General features: G+C 40.3%; 1 protein-coding gene across 11 annotated transcripts in view; it reads left to right on the top strand.

Moving 5' to 3' along the window:
* ARHGAP40 (Rho GTPase activating protein 40) overlaps window positions 1-12,633 on the top strand; it is a 38,460-nt gene extending 25,827 nt beyond the window's left edge. For 10 of the 11 annotated variants that reach the window (XM_027472950.3, XM_072026269.1, XM_013092185.5 and 7 more), the window contains 13 exons: window positions 284-504; window positions 1,746-1,821; window positions 2,422-2,573; window positions 3,198-3,363; window positions 3,701-3,792; window positions 3,921-3,998; window positions 4,261-4,420; window positions 5,170-5,252; window positions 6,038-6,244; window positions 6,517-6,657; window positions 8,280-8,440; window positions 9,456-9,511; window positions 10,198-12,633. In XM_027472950.3, the coding sequence (XP_027328751.1) occupies window positions 284-504; window positions 1,746-1,821; window positions 2,422-2,573; window positions 3,198-3,363; window positions 3,701-3,792; window positions 3,921-3,998; window positions 4,261-4,420; window positions 5,170-5,252; window positions 6,038-6,244; window positions 6,517-6,657; window positions 8,280-8,440; window positions 9,456-9,511; window positions 10,198-10,304 (1,700 nt within the window). In that variant the 3' untranslated portion in view covers window positions 10,305-12,633. The remainder of the gene's footprint in view (window positions 1-283; window positions 505-1,745; window positions 1,822-2,421; window positions 2,574-3,197; window positions 3,364-3,700; window positions 3,793-3,920; window positions 3,999-4,260; window positions 4,421-5,169; window positions 5,253-6,037; window positions 6,245-6,516; window positions 6,658-8,279; window positions 8,441-9,455; window positions 9,512-10,197) is intronic. The other variant, XM_021266922.4, reaches the window with a different exon arrangement.
* Window positions 12,634-13,101: the final 468 nt, after the last annotated feature.

Here is a 13,101-nt window from a genome sequence, read left to right as displayed (position 1 = left end):
CCAGGGGCCTGGTAGCACACACATCTCTGTAGTCTTTTTCTCCTCACCCTAGGTGAGGAAAAAGGAGTGTGTAGACAGTTAGAGCAGCCTGAAGTGCTGTCTTTTGTCTGTCTCAAGCCTGGTACTCAGCCAGCTACCTGGGAGCAGGATTTCAAAGATGTGACTCTCAGTCATTGCCACCCCAGAAAGGGAATGGCTCGGGCTTCCCATTTTCTGATGTTTCAAGAACTCATGTTGCTCTTCTTTCTCTTCTTGCTCCCTCTTCTCGTCCATTGTTTTTCAGAGGGAGAAGCTGAAGCTGAGTGGCTCCAGGACGCGGGCCTGTCAGACCTCATCAAGGACCATGCCTCTGAAAATGACAACGTGGTGCTGCTCTCCACCCTGACGAAGACCCAGGCCGCTGCTGTGCAGCGAAGGTTAGATACCTACTCCCGGTCTCGGAGGAGGAAGAACAAGCATCCTGTGCGTGATGTTCGAGACATTTTTGGAGTGGTCGGCTCTGGGGTATGTTGAGTGGAATCTCCCGAAAAGTTTTGTTGTACTGTGGTAGCAGCCTCAGCTTGCTGCACCTAGGGCTGCTTCCATTTCCAAAACAGATGGCTTCATCTTTTAAGCTGAAATGAAACTGAGATTGCAGAACTTCTGCATCCAGGTTGCAGGACTGAGAAGAAATAAGTACAGAACCTACAGTTCTATAATCTTCCTAGAGACTGCCGGAAGAAACACTTTGTGTAGCACCTACAGCACTGCAGCTTCATGGAGCTCTGATATCATTTGGAGCCCTCTTGTGTTTTCTTTATTCCAGTGACATTTTATTCGAACTGCAAGTTGTTCTTAAGTTCCTCAATTGAAATTCAGAAAGTTTTTAAACTTGCATATTAAATAGAAATCTGTTGTGTGCTCTACTGTATGGGAATGAAGATTTTTAGCTCTTAACCTGAAGTGCCCACCCACTAGGTTTCTTCTATTTGCACTTGAAAATCTGAAAAACTAAATCCAATCTGATAAAGTGACGTTCTGGTGTGAATTAGTTACAGATGCTAAATGGGGTGGTTCTGCTTTCATGGTAAGCTCATCAGCCGTATGCCTACTCTAAATATATAGTACATCTTCTGTATAGATTAACTTCTGTCCATCTGCAATGACTTTGCACAGGTTCCTTTTAGCTTTCATTCATCTGTTCACAACTCCATGTCACGAACAGGTTCTCAGAAAGTTGCTAACTTCTGGTAACAGAATGTGCTTTCTTGTATTCTGACTAGTTCTAGCAAGAGTAAGGTTTTCATTAGTAGAATTGACTGCCAAATGTCTCTTTATTCCTTAAAGATGCCCTTCTCTCTCTAGACCTGAAGAGGTTACCATAAAGGCTGCAATGGGAAACTTTTAGGTGCTGATGTGTGACTAGATCCTGGGCAGTTTGCTCAGTACACTGTTTATTAGCCCCTCAATGTATAAACAAAAAAGACGTTAGCTGCTGATTATGAGGAAGTAAGTCTTGTTTGTTTTCATGGTGTAGAAATTCATCATAAATGCCATCTGTGAAAGTTTTCTGTTTTTCACCTGCCTGTCAAATCCCCTAATTGTTATTTGTTTAATAATTCTTAGTGTCCTGACCTTCAGCAGCATTTTCTCAGAGAGAAGCAAACAATGTCAGATGTTTTGTTTTTTCTACCAAAATCAGGGTGTCATTATAACAATTTCTGTTCTGCTTTGTGTAAGTAAGAATGTTTTGATTTACGTTTCAGGAGACAGTAACCGAGAAAGAGGAGTCCAGCCCAGATCAGTTGTGGCACAATCTACGGACTTCAAATGTTCAGAAACGTAAGAAGAAATTTTTAAATGTTCAGTAGGTTTGGAAATGGGGTGTAGGATCTGAAGTGGGGCTGGAACTGAAAGGGAAGTTAGGCTAATCTGGACTCTGAACTTGAGCAGCTCTATTTCCAATACTGGCTGTTACTATTAGGTAAGGCCTTATTTGTGTGTGGTTTTTTTTTTATTTTTAAATGCAAGCTTACAAATTTTGCTGAATGTGGTAAACTTTTCAAGGGCCTAGTGTTGTTAGGAATTAGCACTCGGTGATAACCCTCAATCTTCAAGAAAGTAATTAAAAAAAAAAAAAAGATCATATAGTGAAATCCTATACACAGTTGCGTGAAGAGAAGTTAGCCACAGCTATGTCCTTTAATTTAAGGGCATGCTCATGTCTTACTACTGACCTCGTGTTCATATTTGTAATCTTAAGGCTTTAAGCTAGGCTCACTGTGCTATGACAGCACTGTTTTCAAATGCTAATATGATCCTTTTTCTCTTTTCCAAAAGCAGTTGACTCGAACCATGTCTTAAGTGGCAGTTTTAATGAACTTGTTTTCTAAGCTTCACTCTTTTAGCTTTCTGAAATTCAAGGTGTTTTCTCCTCTGTAGCAGAAACCCAGGATTACTCCTGCACAGTTCGAAACTCTGGAAAAGAGGAGGTGTTCAACATGGACATTGCCTACTCAGAGCAAGCAGCTGTCCTACTCAAAGGATCATTCCTGTCTGAATCCAGGAGAATAATGGATGGAAACACTCTAACTGTAAGCATAGGAATAATTGTTCATGTTAGAGTTTAATTAGCTTCTCTTCTTGCCTAGGTGGGTGCAAGACATTTAATTGTATGATCGGCTCTTGGAAATGTCCTCCATAGATAATGCTGCAACAGGCCTGTACTAGGCAGGGGTTTTTGGATGGACAGTGGTGGGCAAGGATAACTGCTGTGTAGTGGGTGGTCAAAAGAAATAGTACTTGTGTGAGAATCCGTAGCTATTTGGATGTGGATCTGGGTTGTTGCCACTGGGAAAAAAAAAAAAAAGAATAACTGGACTTTCTTGCTTGTAATGCTAACAGTTTCTTCTTTGAAAATGTACTGGACTGCTTCCAAAGTTCACATGGATTAGGATGGGCATCAGGCTTTCTTTAATTTAGAAAACTAGGACCTCCAATATATTTGAAGAGTAATGCTGAAAAAGGGAAATATTTTATTGAACTACGGTTTGAGTAGAAGTAATAGTTTTGGTTATTTGCCTAGTGCTGAAAACAGGAGAATGCATAAATGCTTAGTTAGTGATAAAGAATAATGAAAATGCAACAGAACTTGATAATCACTAGGATCAGTAGAGTTGCTTGTACTGAACCTTTTGTGTATGTGTGTTTTCCTTTAGAAATTTAAAATCTACAAGGGCAGACTGGGAGTGACCAGGGTTGGAGATCTATCTGCTCAGGACATGAAGAAGATCCCCACACTGGCCTTTATTGAACTAACAGCTCTTTGTGATGTTCTAGGCTTTGAGCTGAAGAGAAACAAGGCAGCAAAATTGAAAACAACAGGTTAGTTGTTTGTTTTCTTGATTTTTAATTTTTTTTCTTTACCCCCATTTTGTGCCCCCTCCCTTTTAGTTGAGATTTTCTTACGAATTTGGTTTTCAAGTGGTAGAACAAAGAGGGTCTTTGGTAAGAAACCTTGTGACAAGTGTTTTTGCATTACTTTCTTCTGGAATCAAGACCTACTATCACCTTTACATCTGTTGTGTACATTTGTCCTATTACCTGTTCTTCTCTTTTTCTCCAGAACTTATAAAATGTGCTATCTTAGTCTGTAGTGCTAGAAGTATCCCTGACACCTGTATTAACAGTGGTACAGACTTAAAATATGTTTCTATTGTAGAGAAAAAACTCTTTGGAGTTCCACTCAACACTCTGCTGGAAAATGACCAAAAACTGCTTCCCAACACTAAGGTCCCTCTGTTACTCCAGGCAGTAAGTTTTCTTGATTTCATTCATGCTTCTGTTCCTCGAAGCTGGGAAGCCTTTGAGGCTTGTGATAAGGAAGGGCTTACTTCTCATCCTCTGTATCTAAGAGCTTTCTTTTTTTCCCCTTCTAATAGCTGCTATCTTGTTTGGAAAAGAGAGGACTTGAAACAGAGGGCATTTTGAGAGTTTCTGGGTCCCAGACTAGAATCAAGGTATGAGCTCTTCACTACCAATATTTTCAAAGGTAATCAGGGAGCAAGTTGCTGAAGCAAGTCTCTAAATAAGGTCTAATTTGAATTGTTTCGTCTCCCTTCCCTGGACAATTAGAAGTGTCCATTACTGGGAAATCTGGGAATGTCTGTCGTTGAGGGTATCTGCGGTCTTTTGATTTGATGTGTTGACCTAGTGTTTAGCTATAGAATTTTCATTGTATTTGCTTACTGAAGCATGTAATAAATTCCATCTGTTTTATAGAGTCTGGAACAGAAATTAGAAAGGGACTTCTATACTGGCCTGTTCCGCTGGGATGAAGTTCACCAGAACGATGTATCTGGGCTACTGAAAAGATTCATAAGAGAGCTGCCTGCCCCTCTGCTGACAGCAGAATATCTTCCTGCTTTTGCTGCTGTACAAAGTGAGTTCCTTTTTTGGCTGTTTAGTGTCAGTTTGCTGGTTTGTACTTTCCTAGTCCTGGTCTCTCCTGTCAGGTCTCCTGTTAGCAAGTGGATTTCCTGGGAATGCAGAGCACGATACGTGCTATAGGTGGTCAAATGCAGTTTGCTGGGTGTTACGTATACTATTATATATCAGCCTCAATGTCTTAGTCGCTAGTTCTTGGTTGTACCCAAAATCTTTGTGTAGGAACACTGTCCTGAATAAGTTACGTTACTACATTTGAGGCTGCAAGGTTACTATGTGAATTAGGAGAACCTAATTTAAAAAAGGAAAAAGAACACGCAGACTGAGATGTGGCAACTGGCCAGGGTGCATGATCTTGGACCGTCTGCAGCAGTGCAAGACAGTGCATCTTATTCTGAGGTTCGTGCCTCAATAGGTGACTTGAATGTTTTGAGCCAACTGTGTGTGCAATTTTTTTTTTTGTTTGACAAGAAACAGGTGGTGGGGTCTACTAGAGTACACATAATACCAGCAAGTCTTAAAAAAAAAAAAAAAAAGTCAGTCATCTGGAACAAAAGTGATTCACTTCATAAAGGCTGTATGAGCTTGATTTACTTCTAGGATTTGAGACCTTGTTTTACAGATGACAAATGCTACAAAAAGGAATTGCCTTAGCCCTGCTCTCAGTCTATGTGACTTGAGAACGCAATTTCCATTCTTAAAAAGATTGGTGTCAGAAGCCTGAACCTGTCTTTCCTTTTCTAGATATTCCAGACCTGAAGCAAAGACTGCAAGCTCTGAACCTCCTGATCTTGATCCTGCCTGAGCCTAACAGAAACACGCTAAAGGTAAGTCTACTTGTTCCTGATTTAACTGGAAAAACATGTTCTCATTCCATGTTTTTGTTTAAGGAACTCTTATCACCCTTTTGTAAAGGGGAGTGTAAATAACGTATTAGATGATTAGGAGGTTTTACTTCACTGACTTGAGCATAGAAACTTGTGATGGAGGGGAGTAAACAAATTTATGGGCTGGGAAGTGAATGAAAGCTGTAAACACAGTCTTCCTTTTGGGGATTAACTTAGGAGGATTTTTTACACCGTTTTCAGAATCATGTTCTTTCTTTTCAGTGTACTAAAGCACATCGCTATGGAGTGGAGGGTGTATAGGTCTCATCTTAGTGCACCCATAGACAATATATATGGGAGAAATTCATCAGCTTTGATGAAGGTGTGAGGCAAAATAGATCCAAAGGGTTTCATTTCCCACATCTGGGAATAGATGTGGCAGTTCCTGGGGAAAAAGAGGGTTGGATTTGGATTCTGTAACTTTTACAACTGGAGTTTGTAAATTGCCACCAGACCAGAAATAAAACTTACTTATTTCCTACGTGTGCTATCTTTTCTGATTCATGAATGCTGGACAAACCATCTCCCTGTTTGGTGTAGTTATTTGTTGCTATTCTATTATTAGAACTTGGCTGCTGTACTTCCTGATTAGAGAGTTGTTTTTTTTTTTTTTTTATGAATGTCTAGAAAAAGGTGCTGATTAGATGATCTCTCCAGCAATTGTAACTCTAGTTTCTTGAGTCCTATTAGGAGTTAAGATATTAAGTCTCTTTCCCTCTCCTCAGGCTCTACTTGAATTTCTCAGCAAAGTGGTTGCCAGGGAGAACAACAACAAAATGAATCTCTGGAACGTTTCCACAGTCATGGCCCCAAACCTGTTCATGCACAAAGGCCTGCCAAACAAGATCCCCGAAGGGAAGGAGAAACAGCTAGCAGAGGGGGCAGCTGACGTTGTGCGGATGATGATCCACTATCAGGATTTGCTTTGGACAGTAAGTTGCACAGGTGTTCTGCAGTATGGTATAGTAGTGCCTTGGTCTGGATGGAACTGGGGTAGGGAATGAGATAGTTTTGGAAATTTCAGACTAATTGATTGTTTCCAGACAAAGCTTCTGTATGAATTCCAAGATTGCCTGTTTTGAAGGTATATAGATATTTCATCTGCTGAAGGGGCTTCATAAAGTGATGTTTGGGTTTCTAAATGGCATCCTCACTTCTGCTTGATATATTTTAATTTCTGTGTTCTCCCTTCTTCCTTGCCCAGGTCTCCTCTTTTCTGGTAGCTCAAGTGAGGAAACTCAATGAGAGCAATAGTAAAAGGTACCAGTTCTGTGACAAACGGATAAAAAATTTGTTGCGGAAGATTCATGCTGATAAAGACAAGGTGGAAAAGAACCAGGCAGAGGTGAGATAGAACTGGTCTCTTTCACAAGTGCCAAATACTTTCCCATTATAGTATCTTCATGAGAACTTGAAAAAGTCTAAAGAGTGATGCTTTATACAGAGCGAGAGGGAGAACAATCTGCACCATCCCAAACTCTAGTAGCCAGATTGTGGCAAGGGCTGACCCTAACAACAAGTGTACTGGTTAAATCTGAAACTGCAAAATATTGTTAAGATGTTGCACGTTTACAGAAGAAGGGGGAAGAGACCAGGAGCAGAAATGCTGGATTTAACCTCACATGAAGAGAATTTACATAGCTTTAGGTGTCCCATGTGTTTAGACAGACATGTCTACTAGGATCAAGTCAGAATTCTTTGAGTGAACTTAAAGCAAAAAAATTTAGACCGCTACTGTAATGTGGAAGTAGGTTTTCAATCATCTTGCTGTGTAATGCTGCTGATCTGTATAGGACAAAGTGAAGGAGAGAGGTGAAATTTCTCTTATTTCACCTCTTGTGTTGGTGCTGGCTGAGACTTTTAAACAGATGTTGCTACCGGACCCATTTGAGTATCAAAGCTGCAGTCATTCTGCTGTTCTGGTTGCCACAGTTAATTGATGAGTGTAGGTCTGTAGCAGGTAGGTTACATTACACAATGCTGGATTTTGGGTATCCCGTAGCAGTGGCGGTGATGCTGGGATAATCTAAGGGCATGAGCAAAATGAAGCCTGCAGGTAGGAATAACACATGGAGAGCTTAAATCTGCATACCCAAAGAAGAGTTTGTATTCTCACAAGCCAGTACATCCCCCATCTTTCTGTACCAGTTGGGCTACTGAGATGTGCACCTAAAATTTATCTGGTTATGTATGCATGTCACTCTTAAAGGCACTTGCATTTCAGAAAGAATAACTACAATTTAGGCAGCCCAACAGGTGACTGAATACTTAGGATTTGTGCCAACAGTGCTTCCTAGTGGTGTGTAGCACTGCTTCTGCAGAACTAGAATTATAAAATTAACGTGCTTTGGTTTAGATCCAGTTAGAATGGTTCCTTTATCTGCATAAAAATTCTGAAAAGTTGGTTCATGAAAAAAGTGTTAATGAGAACAGTTGACAAAATAGCTCTCAGATTCTGTTCTGTAATAGTTCAGTGCTTCCTTCTTGAAGTTTTTGTTCTAAAATTCAGTAGTCTCTGTAAGACTGTTCAGTTGTTGTCTAAACATTATTCCTGTTGTTATATTATTCCATATTCCTGTTTTTAAATGAATTCTAGAGAAGTCCATCATGCTTGTGGAAAAACACTTCTGAATTTATTCTGCCAGATCCCAATTTCATCAAAACCTGCAAGTGCCAGTACTGTGTTTGAACAGCAGAGAGCACCAGCACACACCGATCAAGACTAGTGTTTTTCTCCCCAATCACAACACTGATGCACAGATGATTTGTTTATAATGCTCACTTTGATGCTTTTATAAGCTTCCATTCTCTAGTACATGGAATAAGAAACACAAATTCTATGAATGCCTGGCTGGATAAATTTCATTCTTCACATTCTCCAGTCTAGTTTAAAACATCAAGTTTCAGCTGATAACAAAGTCTTTTGTGAAGTGCTTTATTCTTTTTTCTTCTGCTTTTCTTGTTCAGCCTTCCAAGGTTGTGAAAGTCCATGCTTCACTTCTCCTGAAGGATACACTAGAGGTGCATCTGAACAATGCAACCAGAGTTGCTGATGTCTTGAGGCAGTTTCAGAAGAACTTGTGCCAGAATGGCTGGAATATTGTTAACACAGTCAACCTCCTCAAGTGGTAAGTGTCTTTTTCTCTGCTTATTTAGAGAAAATAAAATGCAGGTGGTCTAGTTATTATGTCTTCTGTCTTCCAGTGCAGCTGTTGTGATGGAACAGGGAACTGTTACAAACTTCTGTCTGCTTTTCCATTCTAGATTTTGGGAATGGTGTGTTGGGTGGGGCTGACAAATAGCAGTTGAGCTGGGTGATTCCATCACTGTGTTCAGGCTGGCAGGAGGATGGTGGTTCCCTCATCTGCTTGAAGGCAAATGAACCACAACAGTATGTGCAAAGCCTTGCTGGAGAGAAAGGGAAGTGGTGGAATAATGTTGACCATGCAAAATAAAACTTCTCTAGCTCTCCAAGAGAAAAGCATCACCTGTGTGAGCTACTTGCCTGGAACAAATATTTCCAGTGTGCATAGGTTCATGTAGGGGTTTCCTAAAATAAGCTCTACAGTTCCCTTCTGTGCTCCAGTGATGAATTGCTGAAGTAATCCCCAAAATGAACAACACAATTCCCTAACCCTGCAGGCATGTGCAGTATTCAATAGGTGAAATGTTAGCGCATCCCCTGACTGTGTCCATGGGCAAGAGATGCCCAGACAAAGAGGGTGGATGGGGAGTTGGCTGAATATGAGTCAGCTGGGAACTAGTATCTCAGTCAAGCTCCTACAGCCTCTGAAGTCTTCCTGCAGATGAGCTTCTCTTGCACAGGCTGTTGACTGTAGAGGAATGCTGACAATGACAGTTGGTATTTATGCCTTTTGTCTTTCTATTGAAGTGTTTGAAGTGTGCTTCTCATTACAAGTAGGGAATATCTACCTTGTTCTTTGCACAATTTTGGGTGTCATTTCCAACAACCACATAGTTCAGGAGAATCAGTAAGGTTGCTGTACTGTACAGCCTTGTAGCTTCCTTGACCATTGTTGACTTCTGCACCATGAGCAATTCCTTTGGAAGAAACATGACTGAACTACCTAACCTGCCCTTCACAGAGCTTTGTTAACTTCAGTGTGTTTTTCCTTTCTATAGTAACAACTCAACGGAGTGCACAAACTTGCTCCTGTATGAAGTGGGAGGCAATATTGGTAAGTCTGGGTGGTAACTGAAAATAACTTTGATATCCAGTTTTTATATCTAACTTACAATAGGAGGGGGTCATAAAGATTAGGTGATTTGGAGGGGGCTCCAGAAATTAAAAGAAAAATTAACAAATGTGGGTTAACCCCACCAACAGCAAACAGCAACTGTCAGAGCTTTCCTCTATCAATAGGGTGGTGCCATCAGATGGAAAAGAAATCTAAATAATATAACAGCAGATTGGGCAGGCCGAAAATGGAAAGGAATTCTTATGTCCTGTTACAACTGGTTCTGAAGATCATTGTCTACCAGAGTGATTTGATTTTTCTCTCAGTATTTTCCACAATGACATCTGTAGAAGGAAAAATCCATCATATCACATACAACTTGCTCTAGCTACTGGATTTGATCACTAACATATTTCAAAATGCATTTCAAAATGCTTTTCAAGAGATAAGGTTATTGGGTATGAAAGTGAAATTACCTTTCCACAGCTGAAGCTCAGCCTTAGTGTGGTTTTAAGAAATACACATTCATTTTAACATAAAGAACTAGAATTTTTTCAGTTTTGTCTAACTGCTTCTGAATGGTTGTAGTGTTGATATGAATGTGGACCAGTCTTCAGGGAGAAAGTAGTAACTATGGGACTAAAAATATAAGAAATGTTTTTTTCTGAATTTCTTGTTCTGAATAGGTGAACGTTGCCTGGACCCAGACACTTACCTCTTAGACTTGTATCATATCAATCCACATGCTGAGTGGATAATTAAGCAAAACCCATCGTATCCTCGGATGTTCTAAGAGAGCATGAACAAAAAGTTTGGTTGAAGCTTTTGGAAGGCAAGAGGAAGCCATGAAGATGTTCCCTATATAGTTACAAACTGGACAATGTTTGTGTCTTTGAAGGAGAAAAAATTTATTTACTACTTCCATGACAGCTGGCTGTGAGTACAATAGCCCACATGTAAACAGGGGAGTTGATAAACAGCACCAATTATCCTTACGTAGCCGAATTTGCAGGGATTATTCTTAAAAAGAATAAAAGACCCTAAAACACCCTGCAAACAAAGCTACAGCAATTATACAACAAAGATGGAATGTAAGACAAGAAACATCTCTTGAAGTTGGTAGAACACGTTTGTTTCTTCTGGATTTGCTGTTCTTTGATCACATCCACGTTTTGGAGGAGAGACAGTTACATGCTACAGCGGTACTAATCCTCTTGGTAAGATCCGCCATTCACTGTTGCACATTACCAGAAGAAGCTGTGATCCTGGGTTTCAGTAATAAGATGCTGTTACTTCCTCTGAAGAATGAAAAGGGATGCTTCCAAAAAGGCCAGATGGGATGCGAAGCTGACATCTTGCATTTAATGGCTACAATTAAAAACATATATTCAACACAAGAAAAAAATGCAGGCGTTTATTTTGCTGGAAAACCTATGTATCAACAGTTAACCAAGGAAATACTCTGAAGTGAATTTGAGGTTAGTAATCTGACCTGGAAGGCTCTGTGTGAATATGACTGTTAAAAACAAAACAAGAACCCTAAGATGTGCAGTGGCTCAAATAAGAGGTCTGTGCCTATATCTGTCTGGTCCCTACAGTGGGTACTAAATTGAGCTCTTTACCACTCCGACCACACGTTTTCATCCTGCAGAGCATGGTGGCTGTGGTCTGAAGAGTCCAGGGGAGAGTGGAGCACTTGCACCGTGCATTATTACATAACCAACATCTGACCTCAGTTCAAATGAGACTTTGCTTGTGGAAGAGGAGTGCAGAAATATTTTCTTTTGCAGTGATGCTGAAATACCTCACATGAGGGAACCTACTATGCAGTTACAAGTGGTGGAACATGCACCTTCTGAAAACCCTGACATTTTTTATACTGTTTTTAAACACTGTTGGATATTTATTCATGTGGCAGAAGCAGGGCTGCCCTGCAAGTGTATACTCAAAGTATTTCATTTGCCAAGTCCTAGCTGCACTAGTGACAAGCTCTCCAGTATTATTTCTGATGTTTAACTGAATTCATTTCCACTGCAGTCTGAACTTTCCCTCCCCTGTTGTGCCCCCTCCACCCTCATTTTGTTTGGCTATCCCTATTCATTTTCTGAAAGTCCTGATTTGTATTGTAAGAGCACTTCATTCTGTAGTTTGTCTGCGTGGTTAAATTCTCTTGGTGAAATAAGATCCTTGAGAAACAGGTGAGCCATAGGATGTGTTCTTTCTAACCTGCTGTGAATATGGTATGAGTGATGCTGAAGTTGTGAAATTATGCATATTTTAGTCTACTTTTTTTTGGTTGAGATGTTGCAGATGCACTGATTCAAGGGGTTATCTTCATAGTTATCTTTTTAAGAACCTGTAATGGTGTGTGTGGGGGAAAAAAAATCAACCCAGAACCCCAGAATCAAGACCTCTTGAGATTACTTTTTTAATAGGGCTTTAAATTGTGCCTACCAGGGCCTAATTGTTGCCCTTTAGGATGGGTGCTCTGCGTCTCTTAAAAGATAAAGCTGCTTTAAAATTGGGCATTAAAAATCAAAGGTACCTATTCACTCATCACTTCTGGAAATCTTTGTTGCAGTGTTGGAGCTTAGCAAAGGGCAAACGCCAGAGATGTCATTCTCTGAGAAATACCTAACTCACCAAGGTGTTTGTAGGAAAGACTGAAGAATCTGTTCTAGTTCAAAGGTGCTTTGTAAGCAAAATTACATCTCTACCAATCACAAAACACTGCATTTTCCTCCACCAGTTGTGTGCTAGGGTTTTTTTAATGTATTAGGTGAAGAATGCTACATTGCTGTTTCTGTGAACGAGAATTTTTTGTCTTTTTTCTGAACGCCAAACAATGTGAATCAGAGCTGTGAAAAACAGGCTTGGAGAATCTCACAATACAAATACCAGTTCTCAAATATGACAGATAATGTAAGAAAAAAAATCTCTTTCCAGATGATGGCTGTACTTTTTTTTCCCAAACTTTGTACCAAAGAACAAGTATGAATTTTGAACAGTCACTGATGTGCAACCTGCTTCTGGATGTTGGCTTTTAATAACTTTTTTTTACAAATTTTTAATTCTGTATTTAAAATTCATTTAATCAATGAGACAATAAAAATATGGTCACACTTCTTGGCTCCAGTTTCATTAGTGGAATGAGTTAGCACAGTAAATGGCAGCAGTCTGTGAACTCCAGCAGAATTTGCCCTGTGCCTCAAGAGGGATGGATGTACCCGGAGTCTACATGAGCTAGACAACTTTCATGTTACAGCTTCAGATAAAGTTCCTCTTTGGATGATCCTGTGAGGTAGCTGTGAAATAGCAGTCCAGGAGGAGGAAGAGATGTCAGAGTTGGGTTCAGAAAGCTTAAAGGAATGTTTGGAGCTGGTCTCTTGGCAATGAGTTGGCACCCGGTCCCTTCATGAGCAAGGGGCAAGGATTAGCACCTCCTGAAGGATGAAATGCCCTTGTTAAAGAGGGGAAGGTGTTCAAGTCCCATGGGAAGTCCCTCTTCAAAATCCTGTCAGTCCCTTCTCTGTTGAGCTGAGTTTAGGTGCATACATGCCTGGAAGAGTGGCCTGGTTAACCAAGACAGG

The sequence above is a fragment of the Anas platyrhynchos genome, chromosome 21 (assembly GCF_047663525.1).
Source record: "Anas platyrhynchos isolate ZD024472 breed Pekin duck chromosome 21, IASCAAS_PekinDuck_T2T, whole genome shotgun sequence".
Taxonomy (NCBI): Eukaryota; Metazoa; Chordata; class Aves; order Anseriformes; family Anatidae; genus Anas; species Anas platyrhynchos.
This window is presented reverse-complemented; position numbering and strand designations above follow the sequence as displayed.